Source organism: Calonectris borealis, chromosome 1 (genome assembly GCF_964195595.1).
Source record: "Calonectris borealis chromosome 1, bCalBor7.hap1.2, whole genome shotgun sequence".
Taxonomy (NCBI): Eukaryota; Metazoa; Chordata; class Aves; order Procellariiformes; family Procellariidae; genus Calonectris; species Calonectris borealis.
Genome location: NC_134312.1, coordinates 37974569 through 37996016, shown reverse-complemented (window position 1 = coordinate 37996016; position 21448 = coordinate 37974569). Strand labels below are relative to the sequence as shown.

At 42.5% G+C, this 21448-nt stretch overlaps 1 protein-coding gene across 3 annotated transcripts; it reads left to right on the top strand.

The window, feature by feature from the left end:
* The first annotated feature begins 1893 nt into the window (after nucleotides 1-1893).
* Nucleotides 1894-20093, top strand: KICS2 (KICSTOR subunit 2). Of its 3 annotated transcripts, none has more exons than XM_075148856.1 (4): nucleotides 1894-2249; nucleotides 4409-4482; nucleotides 4579-4697; nucleotides 9273-20093. In XM_075148856.1, exons 1-4 carry the CDS (start codon nucleotides 2015-2017, stop codon nucleotides 10087-10089), a joined length of 1245 nt encoding a protein of 414 aa, XP_075004957.1. In that variant the 5' UTR covers nucleotides 1894-2014; the 3' UTR covers nucleotides 10090-20093. The 3 variants fall into 3 exon arrangements, with proteins under 3 accessions (XP_075004957.1, XP_075004947.1, XP_075004937.1); XM_075148846.1 differs by having other exon boundaries at nucleotides 4561-4697; XM_075148836.1 differs by having other exon boundaries at nucleotides 4409-4697.
* The last annotated feature ends 1355 nt before the right edge of the window (nucleotides 20094-21448 follow it).

Sequence of the window (21448 nt, the reverse complement as noted above, 5' to 3'; positions counted from 1 at the left end):
CCGTAGTCCAACATTTACGTATTAACCTATACTCATGCCAACAGCAAAATGTAACAAAGCAAGCAAAATTATACATTGTAGTTTATATTTCTTCATTATTGCACGTCTCTCACATCCTTCACGTCCTCCCCTAACATATTCTCAACCTTCCTTATCCTCCTGTATTCAGCATTTTCACACAATAGACAATAAACCGTCTATTTTCTATGCTGACTACGGTTTTCTTAGCTATCTATTTCTCACCCAGTGTCCATCCACGGACCAAAATCCCATCTTTTAACCCTTCTGTATACAGCAGCCTACTATTTACAGTTATGATTGCCTTGAAACAGGTGAATGTTTCAGGTGCTGACTTAAATTACCAAAATATCCCATCAATAAACCAAAATTTTAATAACCAGCTTTCCAGGTCAGAGTAAGTCTATGGTCGAGCAGCTACATTCCTACATGTAGCTGAATCCTACATTCATTTTGTCCCTTAGGCACGCTAAGTAAAGAGTTGAATTCAGGAAGAAGGCAGCTTTTTGTGCATGCAGAACTCAAACTTGTCGGCTGTAAGAATAAGACCTCGTAACTTCAGTTCAGCTCTTTAAGTTTTAAGCATTTAAAGCCAAAACTTTAGTTCTAACCTGAACCTTTCCAAGGATGTTACACACCATTCTGAATTAACTCATGTACATGTACAGAGGTGCCTGCATCTAGAAATGAAAAGTGATGAAGGGCTTGGAAGACTGTTACTAGACCAATTGTTCTGATGAAAATTAATTTTTGTATGCAAACTCGATCCTTAGGCTACCCTATTTACAATATAATGCCACAGTAAAAAAATATGTGTTGTGGACATTGTAGTTAGGGTTAGTTAAAAAGGCTGCTTCACACCTAAAGCCATTTTTTGTATCTGGTGCCTATTTTAAATCACAGTGTGTTCTGAGTGTTTTCTGGACAAGAGGTAGGCAGCTAGTTTAATTGGTATATGGGTCTTGCCCAGAGTTAGAGAGCTGGTGCTGTGTTTTGTATAGATGTCAACTTAGAAACAAATGCAGGTGCGAGTAGAGTGCAGGGAAATACTGTCCAGAGAGGAATCTGGGAATGTTTTCATTTTGGGGTAGCTGGAGAGCTGCAACTCAACTGACTGTTGATTTCAGGCGAGAGCCTTGCTCACTGTAAGGGGAGGCGGCTGTTCCGCAAGAGTTGGACCAGCTAGTGCTGCCACAGCAGCCCCCCTTCCATGGGCCTCGTGCCCCTATGGGTTGCTCAGCTTTGCACTCCTCGTTGTCTCCGCAGTGAATCAGTTCGGGGAGCTCATCTGTCCCAAACATGATCCAAAAAAAAGGGATTAATTTGGGCAATTCACAGTCTCCCAGTCACAAGGGAGGGAAAAACATAAATAAAAAATGTCTGGGCAAGCTGGAGGGTCCTGCAGGAATCCCACTGGGGCAATGCCAAAGGTCACCTGCAAGACCTTGTGTTTTGGAACTTTTTAATTGAAAGAACAATTTAGCATGAAAATAGGCTTCAGACTTAAGTTTCATAAAAACCAAAGCGGCAGGCTGGAGGAGAGCTGGTTGCAGGAGCCAGCGCGGCCAACCTGAACACATCAACGCGCGTGGCGGCCCTGGCCGGCCCGTGGGCAGGTAATTGCACGCAGCTGTGGTACCTCGCATTTGGCCTCTGGCTTTGGCCTCTAGGGCTCCGGGCTCCCAGCTTCCCTGAGCGAGGACGCCGCTGGAACACCCACTGCTTATGGCGGTGCTCGGCGGAACCTCCGCCGCCAGGCCAAAACGCTCCGCGCGCAGCAACCCCCCGCCCCCAGCCGTTACACGGGCGCTGCGAGTCCCGCCCCCTCACGTGACCCCGAGCCGGCGCCCCCCCGCCCGCTCCCCGCCTCGCTGGTCACGTGACAAGGGCAGGCGCGTGGGGAGAGGTGGTGCGAGCATTTTTCCCTCACGCGGCCGCGGCGCCGGACCCGGAAGTAGTGGCCGTTGCGGAGGAGGCGGCGGCACCGCCGGGCGGGATGGGGGAGTCGATCCCGCTGGGCGCGCCGGTACCGGTGGAGCAGGCCGTGCTGGAGACCTTCTTCTCCCATCTGGGCATCTTCTCCTACGACAAGGCCAAGGACAATGTGGAGAAGGAGCGGGAGGCCAACAAGAGCGCGGGGGCCAGCTGGCTGGCCCTGCTGGCCGGGCTGGCGCACCTGGCCGCCGCCGAGAAGGCCTACCACAGCATGACCTTCCTGGGCCAGAAGCTAGGTACCGCCCGGCCGCGGGATCCCTCTCCGCCCCCCCCGTCCCTCGGGCCCCCCTGTCCCCCGCCCCTCTCCGGGCCTCCCCTCTCTCACGCCTGAGGTCGCTGCTGGGGTGCGCAGCGCGCCCGTGCCTGCGCACGGCCTGCCCCGGGTTTAGCTCCACGGGTGTCGGCAGCGCGGTAGGGAACGGGCGGCTGCCGTAGCCGTGTGAGGTAATCAGTCAACCGGTAGTTGCACAGTGCGCGGTACCTGAGGACCCTGGCCTCGGTGAGGTGGGTGTCTGTGCGTCGGAAACACAGGTGCTGGGTCAGCAAGTGTCCGTGGGCCCAGGGAGAAATCGGCTATGACATCTGGGCTACCCCTAAAGAATAAATAAGAGTGCAGGTGGCACAGTGGCTGTGCAAATAGGTACATCTCTTTATTGGCTGGTAGGCCACCTACCTGCCATTCCCAAGATTTAGCCAGAGGTGTTTCTGTGCTGGGATGCTCTGGCTGAGATTCTGAAAAAGGTGAGCTCGGTGGGGTGACCAAAGGGTTAAAGCTTTTTCACGTCACAGTTCCAGGGCCTAACATTAGAGCTGCGTATGTGTAAGTACATGAATAAGTACTTGGGGCTGGAGAGCCTCCTAAAAATTGTTATTCATGTAGACTCTGCAGGATCTCGGAAAGTTTTGGCCACAATCTTGGCTGCTTCTCACTTTCTCAATATGTGAATAGAAAAATCCCAGACTGGCACAGGATGAGTTGTCATCATGTTGCCCTCTGGGCAAAGCTACTTATTTGCTCTTTGAACTGCAGACTGGCATGGAGATGGATCAAGGGATATGAGTCTGATGTGTAATGCAGTAAAGCATCAAGAAAATTCTGCTTTGCTGTTTAAGTGGTGACTTGGAACTATTTTATAAGAAGATCTTTACAGACAAAACTCTATCTATAAAGCTGACTTTAAAAAGTGAATTTGGTGCTTGCAGAAAGGATAAAATTGACAACAGAAGGGACAAAGGTTTTTTTGTTTGTATACTTCATGAACAACAGCAATAGATGATTCTTCATCCTGCCCATGACCTGGGGGCAGCTCTTGGCTTAGGAAGGTAGCTGTTTCACTGTGATAACCAATTCTCTGCCTTTCTGCCTCAAATTGCTAAGGTCGCTTTTGAACATTATATGTGTAAAATGGATGTGAAAAGGACTATCTACCATTACAAAATCTATAAGCAGTTTCAAAGTGGAACCTAAATTTGGAATTTCTTTAAAAGTTCCACATATTCAGTCCCTGTGATCCTTGCTCTGCTGCAGCTGTTGAGTGCCACAGCAGCACATAAGGCCATCTGTAAATAGAAATTATGAAATAAGGTTAGTACCTTTGTACAGTCTTTTGGTAGTGTCAAAGTTAAATATCTTTTACTTTGACCTTCTACTTTTGTCTTTTTTTCTTTTTTAGATTCCTCATAGTGTTGAGCAGGTAGGGAGAAGCACAGACTTCTTTTTTTTTTTCCCCTCAGTTTTAGTTATGGATTAACCTGCACTGTGGTCTCACTGAGATAAACTATAATTGTCTTCCCTTTGAATTCTGGTTTATATTAAGATTGTGTAGGGACTGGAAACATTTGGTTTGTACACACAAATGTCACATGGTTCTCATTTAAAGGTTGCTTTGCAAATTTGAGTGCTTCCTGATTGAAGAGGTATTGTTAGGGGAATTCTCTTGAAAAGGTCTAGAGTTATTAATAGGAGTGGAGGCTATTAAAATTTCATGATGACTTGATTCTTCTGACTTCCACAGATAACAGTATTTCCAGGTCATGTATCGTAGTAGCAAATTTAACTGAACCCTTGTTTTCTGAAAGGTCACGCCATAACTGAGGCATATGTGAGGGAGTTGAAGTTTTGCAGCAGTCATTGGCTGCTGAGATATGAATTTGGACAAGTGTAACTTGCATGAAATTGCGTAAAGCGCTTCTGAGTATATGCTATGTGTAATTCAGTTACTTCCAAAATAATACATTGAAATTTGTTTCTTGATTAAAAAAAAACCCACTGTGATCAAACAACACTTAGGACGACCTAGGGGGAAGCAAGTGTAGTTATATACAATTTTCCAGTACTGCTGTCTATCTTTGCTCTCCCTGGATTTTGGTAATACCTCCATATTTATCTGAACAGGTGGTCAGTCATTCTTCAGCCGAAAGGACTCCATCCGAACCATCTACACATCTCTGCATAATGAGCTGAAGAAGGTGGTGGCAACGGGTCGCAATGCTCTAGGAGGAACAGCTCCTCACTTGGAAGAGCTGCTTTCTCACCTGTCTGAACAGCTCTGTTTTTTTGTTCAGGCTCGGATGGAAATTGCTGACTTCTATGAAAAAATGTACACGCTCAGCACCCAAAAGTTCATTAACTCTGAGGAACTGGTAAATATTTTGGAATCCATCTTAAAGAAATACAGCTCAAGGTCAGTGCTTATTTGCTGGCAGTAAGTACTCAGACATATGATCTGTAATAAATGATGTTGAGGTTCAAAGCAAGCCTAAAGACTTTGCTGTCCTTTGACTGCTGAGCAACACAGCCCCTTGCATGAATTCATACATGAAATCAGTGTTGGTCAGCAGCATCAGATGCGTGAAGTCTCAAAATATGACTCCTGAAGAAAAAAAATAAAAAAGGGAGAGTGTTTCTACTCATCATGTTCTAGGAGCCATATTCCCTATTCGTTAATTAATACTCTGCATGTTCATATTCAGCAGAGAAGAAGAGTCATTTTCCTTATAAAAGATGTAAGACTTCTTGCACTTTTTCATTAGGAGTGGAGGGAAAACAAGACTTAATTCCATATGGACTTCAGTAAAACTGACATGTAAATAAAACAGATATTTGTGTGACAATTTTACTTTTAGACTAGAATATATGTCTGCTTAATTCTAAAAGCTACACCATCGCTATCTGGTCTACCTAGTAGGGTTTTATGGTGCTCTGTTATCACCTCTCTTGAGAGGTATTGGAGCCAGTAGAAGGAGCACCTCTGAGTCTTTGGTCCCTGCCATTATGGTTTCTTGAAGTTAAGATCTAACAGTTCTTGTTACAAGAATCGCAGGATGTTTCTAAATGACTCTGGGGTGGGTATTTCACATCTAACACATGTGAACCTTGAAAGTGATGGCAGTTTAAAAAAGAGAATTTTTGAATTCTTGTCAACAGACTCAAGTTCTAGCTCTTTATTTTAAAACAAAACAAGTAGCCATTGTAGGAAGATAACTTTCAAACGTAGTTGAATTTTTTAGAATCTTTGTTAGTGAAATAGTGTCTAATAAGACATTTGGGGACAATATTCTGAGGTCTTTTTTTTCAGTTAGAATTTTTAAAATGTACACCTAGGAAAAATCAGAATAATTCAGTGCTGCTTTCTGACGTTCCAAATCTAAGCTGCCTCCCTTATTTTGCAGCTGACTCCTTTATTTTTTTAGGAATAACTTAGACAAATTGCTACGTAATTTTGCTATTTGAAAATCAAAACTAGTCTGTATGATCTTACTAGTGATTGTTTTGCAGTTCTTGGTTTGTGAACCCTTACAATATCAGGGCTGTTAGTCCAATGAAAAATGAAACTTACATATTTTTTCCTTGGTGCGATAAACATTAAAGAGTAAAGGGAGGTAAGTTTTTTTTTAAAAGTTTATTTATGTTGTACACTAAGCATTGCCATCTATTCTGAGCCTGTGCTGAGTCAACAGCACTGTTAAAAATCTGAAAACCAAAACTGATACTTTGACAAGTGACTGAAACTGTTACATATGAAATGTTTTACTACACTATTTAAATAAATTTCAGTGACACATCTGTACTTCTAAGGCATTATAATAACCTCTTTCAAAAAATAAGCAGTGTCTCCATGGGAAAAATACTGATGATCTTGCTTTGGGTTAATGAGCAATCTTTAAGATGGAGACGTTCTAAGATACTGTTAGAGCTAATTCAGTAGCTGCTGTGTGGTCCTCCCCAGTCACGTACAGAATATTTCTGAAAAAAGTGGGGATAATGATATCTTCCTTTAGTCCTTCTTTTAGTTTCTTCGTATCTCAGATCAGTTTCAGGGGGCTGTTATGTTGATGTGTGCTGGCTGGAAGGCATTTCTGTTTTACAGTCTCTACCTGACCCTCTCAGGTGAAAGGTCAAATAAACTCATCTTTACCCAGTCTCTTCCCTCTGTCAATACATTCCTCGCTTGTAGTTGAGGATGTGTGCCATTATTTCAGCCAACTGTGCTAAGGCCAGACAGGGCATCTGTTCTGTAGATAGGTTCTGGCCTTGGTTTCTTTCCTTTAGATCTAAAAATAGCTGTTCAGATAATGTAGAGCAAATAACTGCTTGCTGGTAAAGGAATGACAGAATTCATTGACTGTCAACAACCAAGTCATATTGTCTGTATCTGAAAAATTATTAACTCTTGAACGGTTTAAAGCTATTTTGTTACTAATTATTGCTGACTTGTACACAGCCAGTACTAGACATTTTCCTCTCTGTTTTTCTGTAGAATACAGTTGGAGAAGTAACTTTTCCTGAATTTTTTAACTGTTGGTTTGGGTGGGATCTTAACTGAAATAATTAAAATAGCATCAGAAACAGGATCCTTTAAAAGCTTAGTATAAAATGAAAAAGTAACTAGTAAACATATTTTGATGTAACTATTTTTAAGTGTTAAATGTTTTTCATCTAGTCAGCATTTTGTAAATACATGCATGCATGTGTGATCAGAAATAAAAAGTTGTAGAAAAATGAGGCTTCTTCATAGTCTGCAAAACAAAACTCTAGCATCCCTCTGCTTTTGAGAATGATTAGAGGGAAAAAAATCAATTTTTCGATGTGTTTTTAAGTTCTTAACACTCTGGCTTATTGAAATATCGTAAAAACCTGTGTGTTTTATGTGATGCTGAGCTCAGTCAGATGCTTCTGTGTTATGAAAGTTAATTGCAGCGTATATACTGAGTACATAACCTGTTAGTTTATTCTGCAACCATATCAAGCTTCTCAGCTGTGGCTGAGGTGTGTATTTTTGGATTAAAACAGTTTCACAAATCCTGCTGTGCAGTGAAACATGAGAATAGCTATGAGCCATGAAGCAAAGTAGAAGTGGGAAGCCATACATCATAATGTTAGTCCAGAAGACTTGGCAGTGCTGCATTAGTAGGGATTTTGTAATTGCTTTTAAGGTTGAAGAATAACCTTCTTGGTCTGACTGCAGGTGTGTTGAATACACTGTGCTAAGTGTGCACTTGATGGGAATATTTGGAATAAATAATGTTGCATAATGCTTTTTTCCCTGTTCTAGTACAGGGCAACAAAACTGTTTTTCTGCTGAATACCAGAAACATTGGAAATACATAATGTTGACTGTTAGCAGAACATTATTTTAATTGACTCTTGTTTGTTCAAAGAAATGTAAATATACTCTGGACTTCTCAGCTCACCAAAGTAGCCAATAATCACTGTATCTCTGCTATAGCAGGTAGATATGATGGTTGCTGACATGTACTGTGTACAGAAGGTGGCTGGTCACTCAACCTAGCCTGTTTGCAGAATATGGTGCATCAACTGACTTATGATACTCATAATTTCATTTTCTTCAATAAATTTGGACTTGCATCTTAATAGCAAATCCTTTCAAGACGTGTATTGTTGCTGTCAAAAAAAGAGACACTTAAAAGTAGTGATTTCACTTTGTCTGAAGATGAGCTGTTAAAGGTTGGAAGGATTCAGTATAAACTTTTTTGTTTTAAAGCAATAACAAGACCCAGGATATTTTTCTGAAGTGAGGGTATAAATCCATCTTTACTTAAGTGGAAACCTCATCAAGTCTTGTCTTTAAACTATTGGTTGTTCTTTGTTGGAGACCTCTTTAAGAGTCCTAAATGCCTATTAGGGAACACATTTACTAAAAAGGCCATTTCTGTCTTTGCTGAAGACTCGTTCTTCCTAAAGTTACATATTTAGCTTCTGTAACTGGAACAGTTTTGCACAGTTTGAATTAAGTATGTATTTATTGATGATGATGTTATAAATTTACAAGTAATTTGAATATCAAGGGAAGGGAGGTAGGCTTGATCTGTCTTTTTTCCTGATGTTTACAAAAAATGAAATGAGAAGAGAAAGCTATAGAACGGATCTATGAAATTACATTTCATCTATAAAATTACATTTCTGCATGTTCTAGTAGTAGGATCACTCTTGTGAATAAGATGTGCAGTGGCACTTCTACCTGGTAGATGAGCTCTACCTGCTAGATAAGCTGGTTTGGTGTTGATTTTTTTTTTTTTAAACATCTGTTAAATTGAGAACTGATCTTGACCTGAATTTTTAGTGAGAGGGAAATCGATTGTTACAGCGTCTTCATTGTAATATGATGAAATCCTGCCAAATGTTTTTCCCCTTCATTGCTTTTAGCACACCAAGGTTTGAAGTTTGAGACCGGGTTCATTGGTAGATACAATTAATCATGGTTCTGTAGACTAATTTCCCGTCACAATTTTATTGTGACTTTAAAAAAAGAAAAAAAAAGCTTGGCTTGGCTTCCTCATAGCTTCCCTATACAAACAGCAAATTTATGACATAATTCCTTCAATTTAGCTTAATGTCTTACTGCTATTCCAGAAGTATCAAGACATATTTTACCACCAGAAGGGATCTTAAATTGGAACAAAACCACCTGAATTTAAAGAGAGATGGTGCTATAGTAGTCCATGGATCAAGATAAGCAGTGGTTATTGTTGAACGGATCAAATATAACTCTCTTGCTTTGATAGAGAATATCTGACAGATGTTTTTGTCAAATACCAAGTGCTATATGCTCATTAATGTTATTTGCCCTAATTATGTTAAAAGAACTGTTTTTTAAAATTAACAAGGTTATTTTTTGGTTTACACTTTACTCTGCTTTGATGTTTGGTCTTCTGTCAGTGAATTGACAAATACTATCTGATTATTTCACTGTTGTGTACAGCAGTTCTCATGTCTTGAATAATATTATGTTTTCTAGGTTTCATCATCCAATCCTCAGTCCTCTTGAAAGCAGTTTCCAGCTGGAAGTGGATGTGCTTGCACATCTCTTAAAGGCTCAGGCTCAGATCTCAGAGTGGAAGTTCCTTCCATCCCTGGTCAACTTGCACACTGCTCACACAAAACTACAGACTTGGGGCCAAATTTTCGAGAAACAGCGAGAGACCAAGAAGCATCTGTTTGGAGGGCAGTCTCAGAAGGCTGTACAACCTCCGCACCTCTTCCTCTGGCTGATGAAGCTCAAAAACATTCTCCTTGCCAAGTTTAGCTTTTACTTTCACGAGGCCCTTAGTCGACAAACAACAGCATCTGAAATGAAAACTTTGACTGCTAAAACAAATCCTGATTACTTTGGGAAAATTTCCAGCTTCATCCGGAAGTATGATGCCATCAATGTTTCCTTAATTTTTGACAATCGTGGATCAGAGAGTTTTCAGGGACATGGTTATCATCATCCCCATTCTTACAGGGAAGCTCCCAAAGGAGTGGATCAGTACCCTGCAGTGGTGTCTCTGCCCAGCGACAGGCCTGTTATGCACTGGCCCAATGTAATCATGATTATGACTGATAGAACCTCTGACCTCAACAGTTTGGAGAAGGTTGTTCACTTCTACGATGACAAAGTCCAAAGCACATACTTTCTGACTCGCCCTGAACCTCACTTTACCATTGTAGTTATTTTTGAGTCCAAGAAGTCAGAAAGGGACTATCATTTTATTTCTTTTCTCAATGAAATTTCACATTCCCTTAAGAACTCCAAAGCTTTTGCAAGCTTGAAGCCTGGATCCAAAGGGTAAAATGCAAACTACTTACAAGTTGTCAAGGCAGTATGCCAGCCTTGGGGGAGCCATAGCTTTCAAGGATTACATAAATTCATGATTCTCAGAGCCTAATTAAAAAGGAACCATTATTTTTAATATTATAAGTTCTTTTTTTTTTTTAAGCTAACAGACACTTGAAGAAAAGTATTTTTGGGCAGTACTCAGTGGGACAACTTAATTGTCGGGTGCAAAATCCACAGTAGGATTTTTTTTTTTGTGTGGTTTCAGTATGATTTATTTTTTCAATCCACAACTTTGTTGCCTGTATCAGAAAGGAATATATGCACTTTATCTTAGTCTGATCATTGACTGACTTCTACAGGGTTTATTGAAAATGTGGTGAGGATGGAAGATACTATCTTTTCAGAAAACTGCATTGCCTGACAGGAATTATTTCTGGGAACTATACACTGATACAAGGGAATATTAAAAAAGCGAACCTGCAAGAACAAATTTTAAATAAAAATACAAGAATCATAAAAGGCACTATTGTTAATTATAACTTAGTTTTCAAATGGTTTAAAATGATAATTGAGGTCTCTGACACTCTCTGTTAAGCACCAGTCTCTATTCTGAACACCCTGTGTCATAAAGCTTTGTCATTGCTCCAGAATCCAGGCTGGGGCAAAAAAAGCTGCAGCATGGGCTGGAAGGCCAGTATTCACTGGAGTGTTGTGACATTGTGTGTCCAGTACCAGTCTTGGCTCTGATTAACTGAAGGAGGCAAGCCGAGTTGCGCAGGTATTCTAGACAGAATAGCTCCACGGAAAAAGCAAAGCTCTTTTCAAATTGTGCTTTTGTCAGTCTACCTTAAGAAAAAAAAAAAAGACAGTAGGAAATGCTCATTGTAAATGAGTTATTTTGTGATTTGCTGTAAAGGTCAACCTGGATTTGTTTTCAGGTTTTTATAAGTATATAGTTTTTTCTTTCTGTTCAGTTTTAAATAATTTCACAATTAAGCCAAATCACTTTTGGAATTCGGATTTAAATATCTAGCCTATGCAGTATCTTTACCTCATTCTAAAATGTCTCTTTCACCGCTAACTTGTAGGCTCCACATTTGGAAAAAATACATTTTCTAGTGCTTTATTTTGGAAATCAGTATTTCCAAATACAATAAAAGGGTCAATTTGGCTGTACCTGTAGCCTTATCTTGCATGATTCTTCTGACCGTTAGCTATGCAGTTGTGCAAGCACTTTCATGGGAATTCAGGAGGACTGATACGGGTCTGCTGTATGATGTGTGTAAATGTAGTAAAGTTACATCCTTAGTTGACACTGTGCATGGTATAACATCATAAGGTTTGTTTTAAAAGGGAGTTTAAGTCAAAATGTTGGTTTCTGTTAAGACTGAAATATAAAAGATACCGCTGCAGACATGGCTTTTACTGATTCCCTTTCTCTCCCACAAAAGGTTATGGTAACTTGTCTTGCCTCTTGCTGCAAGTACTGATTTCTTTACAATCACATAAGCATGTTCTGTTCTGGAAATGCAAGCTCTGACTTTCCACTTCGTGCCAAATAGGGCCTTCGATGCTTTGCTGTAATTATGTGTTTGTCTGTTGTGAATATCTCTGGGGCTGCCTTTCATCTGAAGTCTTAGTCTGACTCCAGTATCACTCTCAAAAGTTTAGAGACTGCTCTTTGCCGTTGGAAAATAACAGGAGTTGCAAATATACTAGCAACTGGAGGGCACCTGGTTGTAACAGCATTACTCTTTGCAGCTTGAATTGCCCTTTTAACAGGACGAAGTTGCAAATGACAGTATTGGGAGAGTTTGTGTGCTTCCCTCTGGGGGACAGTGACCTTGTAATAACATTGTACTATTGACTTCCTCAGCCTGAGTAACAGAAAAGAGGCTGTCACCAGAACTGATTCTCAGTCTTCAGCAGTGTAATAAAGTATTGCACAAATTCTGTCTGCCTCTACAGTATTTCCCCATTTTACTAGCTGTCTGTGGGAAGGGGGAAGGAAGAGACTGCATGTGGGTACAGATACCTTGCTCATTTCTGAGTTGCAGTGGGCATTTGGAAGAGGTGAAGGAGAAATCTGCTGCCCTTTGGAGCAGACCAGCAGCTTCTACAGTTTCCTGAAATGGCTGGAGGCTGTTCCCAGTGGTTTTTATGGAGAGAGGAAAAGGAGGCAACTCTCTTCAGAAGACCTGGTGGTTTGCTGCATGCTCCTGCCACTCTTTTTGGCAAGTAGTGTCTCAGGGAATGGGGAGAGGATGCTAGGTAATGTTTCTGTGCAGGAGGACGTGAGACTTGCTTTGCCCCTTGTCAATGGTGGGATTGTTTGCTGCAGTTTTCTCCAGAGGCTCTTAGGGAAGCAGCCAGAGGAGCCATCCGACTTGTGGGTAAGAATTTCTGAATATTTAGGCTGATGAAGAACCAAAGGAACCCATAACCATTACTCTTCCATGGTGTGGGAAGGGAGGGAATGGGAGAGATGTGCAGACAAATGGTGGGAGAGAACAGGGTGCTGGAGAGAGAAACTTTTGTGGAGCTGTCTCTGGGTTTCAGAGTCCTGTCCCCGAGACTCTCCTGGTAATATCTCAGCCTTAAATTAATACAAGGTGGGGAGCAGAAAATCCAGGCTGTAGGAAGTGGCTTGGATGAAAGTTGCAGGGGTGAGGTTGAAGAGAGGTAACTGCACTAGAATCGATATCAAACAGCTTTGTAGAGTTGAGACCAAAAACTGTGTGTGGGGTTTGAGTACACGTGTGAGGAATCAGTATTTGCAGATTTGTTAGCTCCATGCAGACTTACAGCACAGTTTCTTATTCAATGCTTTGAGGAGTATACATTTTAAATGACAAATGCGTTCTCTACGATGTAAAATTGGCTAGGGCAGTAATGAAAACCTGTATAATTAAGGGGGGGAACATATATGTGGAGTAAGTAAAGGTGACCAGAAACTCAGTAACTGGAAAAAAATATACTCATTATTAACTTCAATACTGGAAAGATTGATCAGTCGCTTTACTATAAGAATTGGAGAACAAATGCACTTTTGCTGAGCTGGGTGATATCCTGTCTGCCAGCTTTTTCTCTCCACCAATTTAGCTAAGCAAGATTGAATATACTAACGTACTTTAAAAGTCTTGTATAAATGACTGCTTTAAATGCAAGATGTAGAGATGTTTATGCTAACATAATGAAAGCCATCGCTTCCAGACATACTTAAAAGTTCTTAAAACAGGTACTGTGATTTGATATTCTTGGTACCACTCAGATTGCATAGAATAGCAATGTGGGAGCTTATCTTGTAGTAAATTTCATATACCTCATCACCTACTTGAGTCCCTGAGGATTTTGGCAGAACATTTAATTTGGTATCCTTTGCCTGGAAGTAAATTTGACAGCAAATGTATTCTCAGATCTCTTACATATTTTATATTTATGTCTTGTAAGCTGTTTCCTTTTACATGCGGTGTTTGGGTTTTTTTCTTGAATAAAGCATCTTTCCTTTTCTCCCCCCTTTGCATGAAGAGGTAACACGGGGAGTGGAAACTTAATATATTTTGTATTGTGCTGCAAAGGACTGCAATATATGCACAATGCACATAACATTCAGGTTTTAATGATCTGAAAGTAATGTAAATTCCTGGTATCTATTTGAATACTAACACTCAGTGTTTATCTAATTCACTTTTAAAAAAAAGAGTCTGTGCTATAAGTGGAAATAATTTTATGCACTCTCCCAGTTAATTATTGCTCTGGTCCACTCTTCATATATGAGCTTTTTGAGACACTTGTGATCATTCTAGTGGTTGTTCTTTGTTTGACATCAGTTATCTGAGGCTTCCTGCACGTGTCTGTGATGCCTGCTGCCGCAGGTCAGCCTGCTGCCTTTTACTGCACTTGGTCCCGATCTTCTTGTAACCCAGCTTTGCTTAAGAAAATCAACAATGTGCTGTGCTTCGCTCCTCAAGTCCCGTTTTTGTCCCAGTATCTACAAGCCCTCATGTAGTAAGAAGAGTGTCGCGCAGTGTGGCTGGCCCTGGGCTTGCGGTTAGCTCTGTGATTGCTTCCAGAAGCCCTGGCACTAAGCTAACTAGCTTGGCTGAAACTTTGGTGTTTCTGCCCTGTTTTCTCCAGAATTCCCATTTTCAGACTCCCAGAGATGTGAGCCAGCCCTGCCAGGGTGGACACAGCCGAGGCCAAGCACTGCTCGTTTGCTTGGGCTCTGCCTGAGCCTCAAGAGTAGTAAGTCAGTGTCCTGCCTGCTGGGGACAACTGTTGTGCTGCTCAGCAGGGATGGCCTTCGGGCTGCGATTGTGCCAAGGCAGGAGCCGTTTATGGGAAAAGCAGGAGAGGCTCTGGAAATGAGAATGCTGACGAAGGACAGCAATAGCATAATGCTTCACAGAGCAGGCACACGAAATAAAGAAGTCAAATGCAAGATGGAATTGGACTTTGATTTTCTTTTCCTGCTAGTGAAGGACTGATTTAAAGATCAAGTCTCCTTTGGAGGATAAAGGTAACGGATTCTTTTATGATGGAATTGTTTAAGTACTCAATCATTTTCCCCCAGGAACTGCCTCTTTTCCTCTCTTGTGCATGCGTGGTTTCAACACATTGCCTGACTTGTTTTTGTAATCGCTGTGGAGCTTTTCTGGGAGAGTTTGCCTGTTTGAGTTCAGTGCACTCCTAACTTTCAACCTGGCATGGCAGCTGCTGGGTTTGTGGTAGAATAACAGAGCTTTCCACCTTGCAGCTGGGACCTGATCGTGCCCTCGCTGTACGTAGCAGCAGTAAGAGTAGCAAAGTGCAGGAGAAGAGGAGGCAAGTCACTACCAGATGGGCTGGGGCGGATGACAGGGAGGCTGGGAAAGACAGGCAGGGAGAAAACAGACGCAAAAGGACTGCAATGCAGACGGACCGTGAACAGAAGGTTTTCGTTGGCCCCTCTGCGTTGCTGGCCTAATTTCACAGCAATCTATATGAATTTTATATCCTGCAAAAGCTGTGCTAGACCCCGCCTGTAGTTGCAGCTGCTGGTTTTATGTGACTACATATTTCTAGGATGGTGGCGTTCAATCTTTAGGTACCAACAATCTTGGCAAAGCAGCTGGTTGTGGGCAGGTGATTAAGAAAGGCTTCGCTGTATCCCATTATTAGCTGGGATATGCTGCTATGATGTTACAAGCTAACATCTGAAGCTTCAGAGCAGTGCACTGTCGTGCTTTATTTGTGCAGCTCACTGCTGATCAGATAAAATATTTAGTGGCACTAAATTTTTGGCTCTGTGACGTGTGCATCATTTGTTACAAAAGTGCTGAGAGGTTTTTTAGTGTGTGCAAGTCAAATTCCTCAGGTTAGAGCCATAAAGAGCCAGCAACGCCGTGATCCCATACTGGGATGCACAACCTTGAACCAAGACCTTTAAGTTTCCTGTGGGGAGGATGATGTGGTCCTCATTCAAGGTGGTCAGAGGCAAAACGAGGGCCAGTGAGAGATGCTAAGGGAGGCTGGGGGTGTCTGTGTTAGACTGAATTCCCAGCCTTTGATTTTGTCTTGCAGTTAATCCTCTCTGAGAACACAAGCAGAGGAAACATTGTCTCCCACAGTACAGAATAGCCTTGATGGTCTCTTAAGCATTTCTTTAGTAAAATGTCATACCCAGGTTCAATGTCGTCTTTGACCAAGTCAACATCTCCCTCCTCCGCATGTTTACGCAGATGTTCAGCAGAGCCTCCAGGTATTTCCCTGCTCTCTCAGGTGAGGAGCAGGCTTCCTCCCCCTGACCCTGGGCCATTCTCTTGGCAAATGGGGGATGAGAGATTAAACTGCCTGAAGAGGAGAAACTCATCTACTTTCCGGGTGGGTGTAGTCACCACTGGGCTATTGTATGAACAGCGGACAGTAGCGAAAGGACCACCCTACTTTCAGCAGGATCAGGGGTGGCTGCTGCAGTCTGGGGTTACGTGTCCTCCCAGTGCACTTGCTGGGTCTGGTTCTTTGGGGACTGGGAGTGATGTTTCTCCAAGGACTGCCTGGGACTGCGTGACACTCCATATCACCTGGAGGTAAAACTCTAGGAACATGTAAGTCTTAAAGAGTGAAAACTTGGTTTATGAGACCATGCTTTTCATCTGAGGGCTCTACATTAGACTTGTAGTGGAAGAGCTGAAGCTGCTTTTGTCTCCAGCAGTGCAGCCAGCCCATGTCCCCACCCTGAGAGATGCCAGCACTTGTCAGAGGGATGGGATGAGGGGTTGGGAGCACTAACAGGTTTAGCCTTCTGCTTTTAATTTGATGCTGCAAATCTGTCTGAACTATTTTCAAAAGTTGGCCGATTAAGTCCCATTCTAGGTGTGGAAGCCTTTTTGCAGAGCTCATCTCCGAGTAAAGTGCCTGGAGCTCTGCTGAAGGCAAGATGCGTAAGCTGAGTAAAAGTTATCTTCCCCTTCTCTTCACACATCCCTGTCCAGAGAGAGCAAGAGCAAATTACTTTCAACTGTCATTGGCTAATAGGTTTTAGGGAAAAGCCTGTTCCTCATTTATTGTTACAGAAGTGGGGAATTAGTGCGATGAATCAAGTCCCCACCCCAACCTCCTAAGCAATTTATCTATGCCGTTTTGCCTGCAAATTCAATACGCTTAGATGTAGTTGAACAGCTATTTCCACGCTGAAGTTATACTCTGCATGCAGGCTGGCTTTGCTTGGAGAGCTCCAAAATTTCATACGCTGAGTTTTCCCAATCCAGCGGTTGCCTCAAGCCAGCTGACCTGCTGACTGCACCTTGCAGTGAGGAAAGCAGGGGGCAAATTTCTGAAGCTGTGCATTACTCGCTTTCTATTAGGTATAAAAATAGATGGGCCTAAATCTTGGACCAGCCCAGTGGGATTCGTGGCACTATCTCCTTTTTTTGCTATCCCTGTAGACTGAAATGATACCCCAGATCCACTCATCCCTGAACACATACGGGTTTCAATATTTAAATATGCCTTAGGTGCCTCAGGCCCATCTCCAGTTAGGAATGACTTGTTAAATGATGGCTGCTAGATTAGGAATGGCTCATTCTAGATGTTTCTGACTGTAATTGTAAAAGCACAGTAAAAAAACCAAACCACCACCACCTTATTGATGAGTTTGTAGTATGTTCAAGAAGGAGGTGCAAGTCCAGAGACTGAACTGTCACAAGTTCTTGCAATATCTATCTTTAAAGCTGTCAACTAAAATGTCTTCAGGGGGCTAATAAGATAATAATATATTAAAAGCATAAGGCTCATGCTTCAGAGTGTAATTTGCTCACCGAGCACTGAGGAACTTACCCATCTGGAAGGTTATTCTGCAACTGTGCGTTATAGGGACTTTATTATTTTATGCTTTTCATGGTAGCGTTCTCTTAGGCACTTATTTTTATAATTTATGTTTGAAATGAGCCAGATACGGCTTTTTCCAAAGCTGCAGAGACTCAGAGACTGCAGAGTGTGGGCGTTAAATTAAGCGCAGGTAAGCAAATTGCTGTTTGCAATTTTTGTACCATTTCTTAATGCAGAAGATCAATATGTTAAACTATATTTTTGCTTCAGTAAAGCAGAAAAACTGCCACTAGAGGGTGGTGTTAATACAAAAAGAAAAAAGTCATTTTGGAATCAGTCTCTTTCCAGGATAAAGTAATTTATACTCTCATACGCGTTTATAAACATGGGATAGATCGTACTGCTCTAGTCAGATTTGTTTGAGTCTTGTTGGCTTTTTTCCCTCTCGAGTGATTTATGTAGTTCTGTTTCAGCTGTAAACAGCAATAGCAGGTATCTAGTTTCATACCTTAATGTATATATGAATACTGAAATGATGTTGTTTCATCTTCTTTGCGAGGGATTTTTTTTTATTGAATTGCAAAAAAAAAATGTAAAAAAGCTTTTATGATTTTTCTATTGAAAACTACCCATTCACTTAAAATTGCATTCCATTTTAGAAAAGATGGTGAGGTTTGTTTTTTTTTTTTCTTCCTCCTTCCTCTTTTTTCCTTCCTAAACAGTGGGAAAACTAAATTATTTTTTACCAAGGCAGTGCAGTACGATCAAATACTGTTAAAGTCCATTTAGGGAGTGTCAGGCTAGGGTTTAAGCCTAATGCAAAGTAAGAGGGTTTTGGTAATCTAATGTAGGCAGAGCTACTGTGGTATATAACACTCTCTTTCTCTCTCTCTCTCTATGGTATGTGCTGTATATACATGGTGTATGGTATAAGCATACATTATATGGTTTTTAATATGTATATATATGTTATATGTGTGTTGTATATGTATTTTATATGGTTTTTTATATATGTATGTTTTTTATATATATATGTTATATACCATACCAGCCAAAGTAAACCATACGAACCCTGAGCGGTGGAGGCCGAGGTGCAGCGAGGGGGCGGTGCAGGGGCTGGTGGCCGGTCCCAGGCTGGGTGGCTCAGACGCTGGGGCTGATGCTGCTTTGGGCCATCTCGAGCCCCACGAGACGCTGCTGGGTGTGCTCGGGCGTGAGGGCTGCGGGCAGGTCCCTGTGCAGCCCCACCGCTGCCCTTCGGCGCCGAAATCGGGGAGTTTCACCGGTGCTGCAGCCCGCATCAACCCCAAGGGGAAGCTGCGGGAGGCAGAGGAGGGGTGCGAGAAACGGAGGGAAAGTGGAGGGGAGACAAGGGCCGAGGCAGCAGCGGGGACCTCGCCCTCTCCCACCTGTCCTCCAAGAGGAGAACAAGCTAATTTCATGGCACCTTCAGCATGACTGATGCCCACAGGGTCGATCCACAGGGCTCGGCAGGGGCGCAGGCTTGCTGTGCCCAAGAGCTGGGTGGGGACGGTGCCCCCGGGCCGTGGGAAGGGGACCCCCACCACAAACTGCTCCAAACCCCCTATATCCTTCTGTGCTGACCACCAAGCTCGTGCGTCACCCGTGCTTCACCCTCTGCCCCCAGGCTGGGTCGAAACCCAGCAATAACTGTATTTATTTTTCCTTCTTCCGTGTTGGAAGATAGCTGGATGAAAGACATTATCTAGCTGCGAACTTTTGGGCTTTGATGTGATCTGAAAAGCGTTAGTGCTGCTGTTTTACATCACCGCACACGATGACAACTCGGCCAGGGAGGCAGCGGCCCGGCCTGAGCTGGTGTATTAAGATGACGATCGCATGGGTTTTGGTGGTGCACAGTAAACACATTCCTTCGCCATGACGATGTTGAAATCGTGGCTCTTCAGGGGACAGGACGGTGCCTTTGAACTGATATTGCGACTGCGTGCGTGGGATGCAAATGCAGCATGTAAAGCTACCCTGTGGTGCGCTGGTTTAATAGAACAGATTTTCAATGACTCAATGGGAAGATGAAAATTTTCTACTTGTATTTAGTGTTAGCCTGATAAATCACTCGGTGGGGAGGTGGGGGGAAAGCAACAGTAAAATGCATGAAATTAGTGCTCTGGCGATGAGATGGACTTGGATTTGGAGAGCCCGTGGTGGCGGGGAGCTCGGCCGGTGGCGTGGGGCTGGGAAACGTGGAAGGAGGTTGGATTAAACCGCAAAGATGGGTTGGGGTGGGACCGGCTGCAGGGCAGAGCCGGGCACCCAGCCGCGGTGGTGGCTCCTCCTCATTGGCATGTTGGCCACCGTGCGTGTGGTTAAAAACTAACGATGTTCAGCCGGTTACTATGGCAATGATGTAGCACGAGTTGTCATAGCGATGGAGCAGAATTTTTTGTCAAGTTCCTGCAGGAGGGTGATGGATGCCATTTTGGGGGGCTCTGAACTTGACCGTTCACCTCGTTATCTTTTTCCTTGGTAGAAACGCTCGCACCCGTGGCAGATGGTGAATGTACCTGTCCTTCCAGTACCATTACCTGGTTTTCTGCATCCCAATACTAAATTTTTCTTTCACATTTAGAAAGTTAAGAACAGTTCTGGTAAGCCATAAGTTGCTAAGCCTAACCTAATTATGTACACTATTATACAAAGTTTGTTAATAAAACATACTTCTGCTAGTGAGGCTGTTTCCAGACCCTTCCTTAATCTTGCGCGTGCTCTTCACCTCTGTATCTGCCCACGATAAAATTCAATCGGACATTAGGTGCCCATTTGACAAAATAATTTTAAGCTGATCTGAAGTAAATTTGCTTCAAATACTCCCTTGTAGCACAGAATAATGTATGTTCTGCCTTGCAAATGCATCTAAAAAGATGCAGTTTTATTTAAATTGCCTTTGCTTTCTCCTCCTTCTCGGGCTTTAAGAGCAATGCACAATCTTTTTCCCTTACTCATGAGCTATGCATCAGTTCCTCCTTGTCAGGGTTTGTTTCATATAGGTCATCAACAGGACAAGTACACTGTATGTAAATTATATTGCTTTCAATGGTCCTTTCCTTAGAAGAGCTGGTGTATTTCCTATTTTACCCCTATAGAAACGAAAGCGTACCTATCAGCTGTGTTTTTTCAGTTGTCCAAGAAAGTAAACTCCTAGAGCGCAGGGCATATTCAACCATTTGGTCTTGTAAGGATAAAAATCTCACATTCAGCATGATTCAAGATGATAGCTGTTTTCAAAAAGCAAAACATTCTGCTCATAATCTACTTTTAAAAATCCCTAAGCCTTCATTACACATAAATTTCTGTGCTGAACCATATACCTCAAAACGAAGCCTGAAAATAGCATTAGTGGTGTTTCACACCAGGGCATACCTACTGCTTTCATAAACTGTCATTTGCAGGCGCCAGGGAGTCTGGGAAATGGAAAATCTGAATTTGGGGTGTGAAACTTAATAGCACCGATATTTCATAAATGTTTTCAATATTTTGTTTTGTCCTGTGCTTTTTAGCAGGTAAGTCTTGGCAGGGTGTGCCAGCGGAACTGTATTTATTGCCGGGGAGCATAGGAACAATATTGGCCCCAAAACGTGTTGGGATTTGTGTCTGTACAGTGAGTTGGAATCTGGGTTGTGCTTGAGGCTGCATAGCTTTGGATTTAAGAAAGAAATCGCAGTGATATGTTTTAAGCCCTTTTTGCTTTAAGAACCTCTGATTGCTGTGTGCTTCAGCATTTGACTAATGTGAGGAGCTCCCATGGGCTACCCGCGCTGGAGTGCTTGTTCTAGTTCCTTTAAACGAAGTTCAGCTTTTACAGCATCACTAAGACATCTACAAAAGATAGTTTCTTTTATTTTTTGCTTGTTCACAGTTTTGTAATTACTCCCATGAATGATGTTAAACTCATGGACCTAAGAAACTAAGTTTTCAGAAACTCACTGGACTGTGTGGTACCCATGTATTAATTTAAGCACAAAAATGCAGCCTCTGGGTGAGGTAAACTCTCAGCTGCAAGTCGCTGGGAAGCAGCGAAGTACCAC

Coding starts and splice junctions, on each gene's coding strand:
- KICS2 (XM_075148836.1), top strand. CDS start 2,015: ATGGGGGAGTCGATCCCGCTGGGCGCGCCGGTACCGGTGGAGCAGGCC. Junction 2,250..4,408: donor CTTCCTGGGCCAGAAGCTAG/GTACCGCCCGGC, acceptor TTATCTGAACAG/GTGGTCAGTCATTCTTCAGC. Junction 4,698..9,272: donor TTAAAGAAATACAGCTCAAG/GTCAGTGCTTAT, acceptor TATGTTTTCTAG/GTTTCATCATCCAATCCTCA.